General features: G+C 40.2%; 1 protein-coding gene across 3 annotated transcripts in view; it reads right to left on the reverse strand.

The window, feature by feature from the left end:
• The window catches only part of LOC121895086, a 34,481-nt gene extending 23,935 nt beyond the window's left edge, over positions 1–10,546 (reverse strand). For 2 of the 3 annotated variants that reach the window (XM_042407917.1, XM_042407915.1), the window contains exons 1-7: positions 10,447–10,546; positions 9,057–9,140; positions 8,896–8,964; positions 7,631–8,777; positions 7,258–7,510; positions 6,743–7,009; positions 6,383–6,563 (exon numbers count right to left, since the gene is read on the reverse strand). In XM_042407917.1, coding sequence (XP_042263851.1) covers positions 6,383–6,563; positions 6,743–7,009; positions 7,258–7,510; positions 7,631–8,777; positions 8,896–8,953 — 1,906 coding nt within the window. In that variant the 5' untranslated portion in view covers positions 8,954–8,964; positions 9,057–9,140; positions 10,447–10,546. Of the gene's footprint in view, positions 1–6,382; positions 6,564–6,742; positions 7,010–7,257; positions 7,511–7,630; positions 8,778–8,895; positions 8,965–9,056; positions 9,141–10,186; positions 10,256–10,446 lie in introns of those variants that run through there. The other variant, XM_042407916.1, reaches the window with a different exon arrangement.
• Positions 10,547–10,946: the final 400 nt, after the last annotated feature.

Here is a 10,946-nt window from a genome sequence, read left to right on the forward strand (position 1 = left end):
CAGACCAGTCCAAACATGTTGGGTTTCATTGTGTGCTTTTGTTGTGTGTCGCAAAACAAGACTCAAGTGTGACAGTGATCCTGTCAACAAGCAATGAGACTTAAACTAAAGGCAAAGGAGGAAAACAATGAAAGGAGAAGTCGCTCTTTGCAACAGCAACTCTCAGTTGCAGTTTAGATCAAAAGAGAAGGATCGAACTTCATTTTCTCATGTATAAACCGGTCAAAATTAGTGGCTGTCATACACCCTTCAATAAATTAGATCAGTTTTAGTTATCTGTGGTTTTAATGTGGTCCGAGTAATCTTTTCTATACCAATTTTATTTGGAGGAATAAATGTAAAAAACAGTAAAAAGTATTTCTTAAGCACCATTATCATTGTAATTATTCATGTGAATATAGTGTGTTGCATTTCTCAATAAACATGGAGCAGATTGTGTTTTGTAAATGACAATGAACTGTTGGGGATCAATGAGATAAAAGTTTTGGACAGATTTTCCTGATAGAGGCCTCAGTGAAAAAATGGACTGTGGGCCTGCCAGTCAGCACATTGTGCATGGACCTATCAAGTTTAGTGTGTTGTTGATCCCAAAAGTTAGGCAACACTGATAAAAGTTGTTCAAGGCTCCAACGTCTCAACAAATTGTGTAATGAATCCTGCATTTTTCAAGAACTGGGTTTTCTGTTTTGTGTCTGGGGTCCTTTTTAGTTTTAAAAACAATTTAATGGCCATTTCTGATGCAATTATAAATATTTAGCAGATGTATTTGTGTGTAAAATTGAGACCTTCTGGGCCCATGAGATGCTGGGTGCTCCAAACAACAATAAATTTGAGTAATGGGTAGATTTAATGTGTGTGACACCTCATTGTTGCCACTTCTTGTAGTATGCACCATTTCCCAATGGTACGGACACCTTTTATTTAAAACCATTTAGACCAAAATGTACTTGTAGATTGCCCTTGGCTGTAGTTTCAGATTCAGAGTTTAAAAGATATAGCCTTTTTTATCAGCCAATGGGGTTTGATAGTTCAGTCAGTTTAAGTGTATTTATGTAGGAACAAGTCTAAAAGAAAAAAAAAAGAAAAGTCACTCTGAGTTTCACCAAAATAACACTCGAAACATGAAATCTTTCAAAGAATTTAGAATGTCCTTGGATCCTGGAGAAATTATCACAAACCAGTGACAGATATTTATTTTTTATAATTTTAGACTAAGCACTGAAGAATAATATTTAAGATTAAGGGCATAAAGTTGAATGTCTTTTGTCATTTGTCAATGTCATTTATTTATTTTTAAAAAGGTCTGTGACAATAATACCAAAATCACATTTCCTGATATATTTTATGTACTGGAACACCTGACAGGTCAAACAGAGAATGACAGAACGTCACTTTTGCCTGTGGTGTAATTCATCACACTTTCGAGGTAGATGCTAAACTAAAGGAACTCTATAGCACTACATCCCTTCAATATGCAGTTACTAGAATATTAAATAAAAATAAAAATTAAAAGTTAAGGTAACTGCCTATTGCATAAATGCTTCAGTTGAAGTGCACTGCCTTTCCAGAAAATTTGTTGAACAGTGAAGTTCCTCTTTGATGCTTAGTGATCTAGGGCTGTATTCATCAAGCATCTCAGAGCAGGAAATCAATCCTAACTGGCAACAAATTCTCAGTGACGCATATTTGGTCTATTTTTAGTACAAGTAAAAGCATTTTATCATCAAACGTTCATCTCTCCTCTCACAGAAAATCTCTGCCTGATTTCCATCTCCTAGCAATTCCTAACAGGTTAGGACACCACTGGATCTCCCCTAAATTTTGGATATGACAGGAGTGATTTGATATAAGACAGCTCATAAAATGCCTTTACTCCGCCTAAAAATAGGCCCAAAAATGCAACCATTTGTCGGCCCTGATCTCTGGTCAGTTCTGCATTTCTACTACTACAAGTAAAAGTCAAAAAACACAGGTAGGGAAACTAATGAAGGGCAACGTCAACCCACAGACTGAGTATTAGAAAGCAAAAATCTTATTGGTCTATGGAGTGCAGGAGCCAAAATTACGACTATCTAGTACAGACTTCAAATGCCATGGATTGTATGAAAACTCATCTAGTTTGAGCCTTTAAAACAATTTCTAATCCATCCATTCCAATGACCATCCATCACATGCAGATCATCTTCCTTATACATTTAATGTTTGTGTTCTGAGGTTATGCTGGCTTTCTTTTGTTGGATAGATGTGATTCAAAGGTCAGAGGTTATTTTTCTAAACATATTCTTAGATGTTTAAGGTGACATAAAAGTCAGTTTAAACATCTAGTAGTGAAGGACATTCAGAAGCAATGTGGTGATGTTGTATACTATATGTACTGATGGGAAAATAAATATTTTCTGGAAAAGTATAGCTGTTGGTTGTGTTCTTTGATGAAAAGTGATAAAAGTGATAGAACTGTGCAGCAAATCATCGCCACCGTTCATCAGGCCACACTCTGCTGCAGTGGTCACACCTGCCCTGAAGACTGCTGGTGTGCAGATGCTGTCACAGCTTGTATTGCCTCCTGACCTCAACACCATTAAGAACTTGTGAGATGCCCTGGAACACAACAGCTGGAGACATGACCTCTGCCTGCCAAGAGCCAGCAGCTCAGTCAGGAGCTTCTCCAGAAATGTGTCAGCACCCCACAGCAACACATCGAGAGGCTCATTGGCTCCATGAGGTGTCAAGAAGAGGTGTCTGCAACAGGTGATCAAGCAGGGTTCTGATGTACTGCTGGTTGACTACTGCTAAAATTGTTTGTGAAAAAATGTATTTATTGTTCCTGTTGTTTGTATTTTATTTCAGTTTTTGATTTATTTTTGCCATCAGTATATATCAAGACTTTATAAAGGTCTGAAGATCTTTTCAGTTAGACAATGGTTGTGAGCTGTGGACACATCATCTCTCTCACTCTTGAGCCTACTTAGATGTTTCAAAAGGTGGGCAATGTAGGCAAAATGAAACTGGTGTTTCAGAACTCTAAGTTTAAAGGGTTAGTTCACTCAAAGGCTTAGTGGTATCTAAACACACGTTTTTATATGCCGAGTTTATGTTCTCCGAAATGTCTGCCACCACACCAATATGAAGGAAGTGAATCTTGTAACAACAATAAAAAGTTAACAGTTTTCTTTGAAACTATTTATTCACTAGAAAATAGTTCCAGTGAAAACCATTTACAGGGAGGTCTGTGGATTTATGTAACAGATTGTTGCTTCAAATGTAATTTTCAATGCTTTGAGCACCACAAACAAACTTTAATTCACCCCCATTGTATTGGTGTGGAATCTTTAAGATTTTAAGGGTAATTTCACTTATATTGATGTATTTTTCATGCTAATCAGAATACACTATGTGACTTTTATGTGACTTTCGAGAATTGAAGTTTAGATCACATTTTTGTGTATAAGGAGCCTGTTTCACACAGCAAGACTATGGAGTTAGCTGGATAACTGTTGAATAAGACCTGGAAGAGCCCAACCAATCCCAGCCACCTGCTTCAAGAGACAGGCTCCCAACTGCCATATGCCTTGTTTTGCTACCATCGCCTCACATGTGACGTACTTAATACGCAGTTATCTTCTCTTTGAAGGGAAGGGGAAGGAGCCTCTAACAATTTATCTCCTAAAAAGTCTTTAGGAGACTACAGATATGTTCACAATATTTACTCAAGGTTTTGAAAATATGGCAATTTTTATATGTTTAGGTTTTAAGCTTCCTTGATTAAAGTGAGTGATGGAGAAGTGTAGCCTCTGCTTTGTGTTAACTTGAACTTATAAGTAATGCAGGAAATCTGTGTGGTGCATGATACTGACCATTTGGTTCGCTGAACAAACATTATCACTGAAGTTGCTCTGTTGTTCACCAATGAAAGTTGTAGAAGTTGGGGAAAAGGATGTGTAAACTGACTCCAGGTCAGTGCTCAAAGGTACTTTTAGAAAACAGAGGTGTTGTTTGATGTTGTCTGTGTGTTTGTATTAATATGTAGAGAAATTTAGTATATTTGAGTATGCAAGCAAAAACATGGGGGTTGGGGGTTCACAACGTAAGGAACGAGAGTGTATTCATACTATTTGACCTAACCCAATTATACCAGCACTTGAATACTAAAAAATGCCTATCCTCCACCCAAGAAGTCCCACAGATCAGTTTGTTTGCATGTACAGTATGGTGAGCTGTAAGTGATGTTGTTTTCGTCATTTGCAGTAGGGTGAAGACTTTTCTCAGAGGCACAGACAAATGGAGCCTGATACTGATGGTGGCCAGCGGACACTTCAAAATCATCTTCATGGAAATGTGACAACAAATCTCCCACTGTTCAGTGGACTCCAAGTGGAAACTCATTCTAGCATCTGCACTGATGAATCCTCCAGTCCCCTCTGAATCAGCAAGAAGTCAACTCCTCCACCTTCATACCAGCTGTCCAGTCCCTATTCACTCAGGATCCTATCCAACCTCATATTGGTGTGTCTTCAATGAATGGTCCAAGAGAGTGTGTTTGTGTGTTGAGTGTTGGTGGATAAGGCACTAAGATGCTGTAAGTTACAGCATCCAGAGACTTAAGTTAGTAAAAAGTAAGTTTTCCCAGAGATACATGGAAAGTTGTTTGAGCATGACACTGGGGGCAAGGAAAGTTGTAAACTGTTATGTTGTATGTATGTGTTATGAAGTGTATTGCATGAATTAAGTGCAGCGATTTGTTTTCTGCAACTGCCAAAAAAAAAAAAAGAAAAACAAGATACTGCCTAATGGATGCTTCAGAATACTAATAATTGTGCTGTTTGTAGGAAGAAACCATTTCAAAATGAACTCTATTTTTATAAAGTACTTGAATCCTTCAGACATGGTGCTTGAACATTGGGGTCGCTCATTGAAAAATGAGCCATCATTGAGGAAACCATAAGGTTTGGAGAGTTGAGGTGATTTGACACTACAAGATCTTTAAGCAGGCTTCACAAAACCAGTGCATTCACTTGTACCATGGAGTTGTGAAAGGTTTGATGTCTATGAGCAAGACATCCTGTCTGTGCCATGGCTCTTACTATAAAGAAGAGAGAGGCCTACTCACAACACCCACAAAACACATCTTGAATGAACTGAGCTGTCATAACAGTTTAAACAAGTTAATACAATCCTTTCTTGTTGTATGACGTACATGTATGTTGTCTAAAGATCAATCAACCATCTTATTTGCGCTGTGGTTGAAGACCTTGTGTGACTAGTTTGAGTCCTGACATAATTATTAATTTCCTAAATACTGAGAAAAGAATAGCTTCATTAGGATATGTGCACTCCATTTTAATAAATACAAGCTTTGGGGCATAGACCTCCTTCAGGCATGTGGAAAGTGTGCAGCTCATAGTGTGGATATGTAGTATGTAATAAAATGGAGTGTGCAGATCCTAGACCGCAAGAGGATAATATTTGAAAAATCCAACTGAGCTTGAAGCTTCATTATTGACCTTTGAAATAGCAGTTTGTTAAAAAAAAAAAAAGGTCTATACATATCTACATATCGCCAAAGAGAGTCAAAGGGTTCAAAATTTTGAGTACCTCATTTGAGTTGTTAAATTTGATGTAAAGCTTTTTGGAGACACTTAGAGGCAACAACAGAATTTGCACGGTATGTGCACTGCAGGTTACGGTGAGAAACAGACTCTAAACCTTGACTGAAAACTTCTCTTGAAGTGTTCTTGATACACTTAATGGCAGCCTAGTTCACAGTATAAGGCACATTTCCTGAATAAAAGACTGTTGCCAACGTTGTATTAAGCCTTCCTTTTTACCAACTAAAACTTATTCCAACTTGTGTTCATCATCCAGGGAGTGATTGTCATGTTCTGCAATTCAGTATGTGTATTTTTCAGTGAGAGCCTTTGAGTTTGCAAGACACCTTTGCAAAGTCAGACAAAGTGAACATTGGAGCGGTGTTTCAAAACATGGATACCAAATGCGGTAAAGCACCCTGCCTACCCCACACATAGTTGCTGTGTGTTGTCTAGTTAGCGGTTCCCAGTTACATGAGACCGGTTTAAATGAGGGTGTTCAGTTGAATACTGAAATCCTGACGAGTCAAGATTATTTCAGCACAGCATTTCGGCCATTTAGATTTAACAAAGGAACTATAAAAGTGAATACTTACCCACTGCTGACCCCTGCTACTTATCAGTCATCCCACAGAAAGAGTATGTAAGCGTATGTGTGTGTGCGTGCTTGTTGTGAATGATTGTGTTACGTAGTGCAATAATTCAAAAGAGGGAGGAAAATCTATACTGCCAAAAGAGGCACTTGTGTTTAACCTGCTGTATGATTTGGATGTGTACGAGTAGTGAATGGTACATACACGCTGTGTAAAACTTAGATGATGGTATTGAAGTGGCCTGAACTCCTGTGAGAGTGGGGTCGCAGGCTAAGGGAGACGCAGCTTCCTTCTGCCTTCCACCATCTTCCTTCATCTCCTCCTCTTCAACTTCTTCCTCAGCTTTTCCTGCTAACCTCTTAGACGTCCTACCCGACCTCTGACCCTGTGATAAAAATATTTGCATGGCTAAAGCATAAAAAATACTTCATATTTTTGAATTTTACAGTGTTGTTTCACATTAAATCAGAAACAAAATGTAGTAAACCCACATGAAGGGTCTATGAAAAAAACAACCTCCAACATCTATCTCAATTTCTCGGTGTCCGTGTTATAATTGCTTACCTTTGCAGTGGGTTTGGCAGTGGCAGCTTTTCTCTGCGCCCGTCCTCTGGACTTCGGCACCTTAGTGCCAGAGAGTGTCTTCATAGTGGCGGCAGCATGCTGAAGGATGCAGTCAGTACCACAGTAAACAGAGTCCGGTAAAGCTCGTTTGGAGCATCCAGGTCCAATGCACAGGGGATGAGAGTCATCCGTCTCCATCTCCACTTCAGGTTCAGTCTCTGGCCTCGTCGCAGGAGCCTTCTCCTCCTCCTCCACCTCTACAGTCTCCTGAAACCAAATTCAAATCATCTTAGAACCAAAGACCAGACTTCTGTCACGCAAATCAGTCAATTACTAATAATGCAACTATAATACTGTTATGATAAATTAAATGTTTACTGTCACACAGGAATGAGAGATACTCAACCTAAAAACTAACAGCTGACACATACAAGTTGAACAGCTATTTATATTTTGTTGTGACCGAGGGCAGTGAGCCATCTGGACGTCGCTGACAGTCCAAATGAAATTCTAACCTTGAGGGCTTGCTGCTCCTCATGCCCCTCCCCTTCTTCACCAGTAGGGTTTTGTGTCAAGCATTCGGCTAAGCTAAGCTCAGGCTCTGGCTGAGTATGAGATTCAGATTGGAGTTGGCTCTGCTTCTTCGTAGTGCAGGGGGGGCATATGTACTCTTGTCCTTTCCTCTCCATCTTGCGGCCCTGTGTCTCACGGATACCGACACAGTCGCCATGGAACCACTCTTGACAACTGTCACAGCAGATCATGAACCTAGGAGCAGTGAACAAACAGCAGTGAGCAGGAAGTGAAACTGACAGATGGTTTAGGTATGCAAACATGCGAAAGAGCCCCTAAGCTCAAGAGATCCTGTTACCAGAAATGAGTGTGTACCTTTTATTGTGTTTTTGTCGACAGATGCAGTACAGAGCATTAGAGTCAAAACCTTCAGTGTCCAATATGCTTGAATACACTCCTACATTCTTATCCTCCTCCTCTGGTGCATCATCATACTGGCCAGGAGTTACATCAGGTATCTGGTCTAAGTCAGTGTCTATGATTATGCAGTCTGAGCTTGATCGTTGCGCAGGACTCAGAGTGATATCAGAGTCTATTTCAACAGGGCTGTTTGGATCATTTACTTTTTGGTCCTCGTGCAACTGCTGCAGCTGCTGTTCAGCTGGATTAACGAGCATCACCTCTTCATCATTGTCCTCATCGTCTGCCATGACTGACTCAAGCTGCACTGCCCTTCCCCTGCCTCTGCCCCTTCCTCTGCCTTTTCCCCTACCTCTTCCCCTGCCTCTACCCCTTCCTCTGGCCTTTCCTCTTCCACCTTTCCCCCCTCTAGCCCTCGTGTCTCCCTGCCTGCTTTTAGATGCCAGCTGCTCCTTAATCTGTAACAGAGTCATTTCGTCACTGTCCTCCTCTTGACTGGAGAGCAACACTACATCATCAATTTCCTCTCCTGCCACATTATCAGGAGCAACAGGCAGCGAAATCTCCATGTCATCAGCAGATTCCATATTATCAGGCACCTCAGATTCATCTGTAGCCTGAGGAGGATGGTCCTCAATGGCATCAGTAGCTTCCAAAATGTCTGGGGCTGCCAGTGAATCTGGCATTTCCAGTGACAAGTCCTCATTCCCCCCAAGCAGTGAGAAGGCGGTGTGAAAGGCAGACCCAAAATCCTGCCATGAGCTGGGGTCAAGGCTCGCTCCTGCGGAAGCTTCTGAGGCTGGCTTGCTCTCCTCTGATACAGGTGAGGATGGGGCAGACCACTCCAGGTCATCTATAACAGCCCGAGCTGGCCGAGTAGCTTTTTGAGTAGCACGGGTGTCTGTAGAGGTCTGGGGTGTCTGGTTGGTTCGACGACCTCTGCCTCTCCGTACAAGTGGAGGACTGTGGCTTAGTTCACCGACTTCGTCCATGAATTCCCTTCTAGCAATGGTTGTCCGTCTGAAGCCCCAGGACTTTTTAACCTGTGACAGGGTCGGCCTGACACCCGTATCTGCCCCTTTTGACTGGCCCTGCTGTTCCTCTACAGAAAGACAGAAGCAAACAGGATTAACAGAAACAGAACCGAAGTCTCTCTCATGTTCATTTATAGCAACAGTCTGCCCATTTAAGTGAGTCATAGACAACAGAATCAGTTTTACCTAAATTATTATCATCTGTGATGCTGTCATTTTCCATTGGGTCCATAATGACATCCATAGGTAACAAGGCTGTCCAAATATAGAAGATAGAATTTGTTAGTATACAAGCTAAAAGGAACAGTAACAAGTTGGGTGAGGGCTAAATGCAGGAAAATAGGTACCTCTGAAATCTTTAATCAATAGCCTGCCAAAGCCAAAAGTTTTCAGGACGTGCAAACTGCCATTTCACTTGTCTTTCTGTGCACCTGGGTAAATCAGGGAGAGAAAATACACCGAACCATCCACATTCAGTAATAAATTAACAATGAACATCAAACATCTACCTAAAAAGCCTTAATTAATCACCAATATCAGCTGCATCCATCCCATTCGGAAAGAGTCATTTTAAAAACTCATACATCTTAATATTTGTACAAATGTATTTAGTTGCCAGTACATTAAGACCACAAAACTAAAGCCAATAAATTACACATTCACTAAGGTTACAATAGTGAGTTTTTGTTGAAACTGTTTGAGAGATTTTGACTCAACTACTGTTAGTAGTATTGCAATACACTGAGAGATGTTTCAAATAACAATTCAACAGAGACTGAATATCACAACCGTCATGAACGTAGAATTTATTTCTTTAACACTGTTATGTTGGACTGCCCTAGTTTTAGTTAGGTGCACCCAAATACTGGCAACTAAGTCTATATTTATTTGAACAAGTCCTGATTCAAGCACAATCAAGTCAACTTGGATTTTTTATTTTTAAAAAATGAAGATAGGAAAGGTGAAACAGTTTCATCTGATTTGCCCAATTAATATTAATAATACAGACAGTGGGACTCATTTTACATGTCTACTGCACCTTTTAGGATTTTTAAATCACTTCATTGGTGAGTAAAGGAATGTAATGATAGTTTTCCACGTGTTTATTTCTTTGCACGTGATTATGCATTTAAATTTTAAGTCAGGAAATGTGTAAAAATCAACAACACTTGAAGCTCCTCAGAGAACACATAGAAATAAGAGTTTTTCGTTTATATCCAGTCGTGTTATATACAAAATCCACTCAGTGTTGACATTATCCAACGTTATACATCTTTTGTTTTGAGGCCTGGGTTTGTTCTTACATGCTACCGTTATGGTTGGGCGTGCTTACAGAGCAAAACCAGTCTGGAAGAAATCATTAGTTTATGCAAAGATTTATAGACAGTAGTGATAATTGGGCAGTCCACAATGTCACCTGCACTCTAAATTTAACTCAGTCTCGTTAGTTACACATGAACGAAACAACGGGCCTTACTACTTTCATTACCAGACCTCAGCCAGCTGTAATAGCGCAGAGACGAAACGAGTTAACGGGAGGAGAGGAGGAGAGGAGTCTTGTTTCTGCTGGCAGCGATTAACATTGTTGTCTACAGCTAATATAGCTCACCGCTAGCTGCTACACTACCCAGTAATAAATGCAATACGCTGCGCAGCCGATTGTCTTCGACGATAACGACTCAAAAACTGTGCAGCACAATTGCAACAGCAACACCGTGACGAAAATGTAAACCATACCTTATATACAAGTGATACATTTCCAGTTAAGAGTGGATTCGCTTAGATAGCTAGCTAGCACAGCCTTCCATTTTCTCTGGCTTGCTACACGTGATCTCGCGAGAACAGCTACCGGGAGGAAAGAACCGTGATTTCCTGTTCATTCTTCACCTCTCTGATCTATAATTTGAAGGATACGTTCACGATTTTTCAAGTCTGTCTTAAAAAAAACAGTCAACTGAGCACTGAAATGTTTTTTTCTTGCTATGACCATTCCTCCTGTTCATACTGACCATTAGTACATCCCCTTCATAATGCACATTATGTAAGTAATGGGGGACAAAATCCACAAGCTTCCCTCTGTGCAAAAATCTATTTAAAGGTTTATCTGAAGCTAATATGAAGCTTCAGCCGTCCAAATTAGTCAAATCAAGTAGATCACATTACAGTCTTTTTAGTGCCAAATTCCTTCTTTTTGTTACTGTACTTCCACTGCAGCTCAACAAGGAAATACTGTCCGA

This window comes from Thunnus maccoyii, chromosome 4 (assembly GCF_910596095.1).
Source record: "Thunnus maccoyii chromosome 4, fThuMac1.1, whole genome shotgun sequence".
In the NCBI taxonomy this organism is placed as follows: Eukaryota; Metazoa; Chordata; class Actinopteri; order Scombriformes; family Scombridae; genus Thunnus; species Thunnus maccoyii.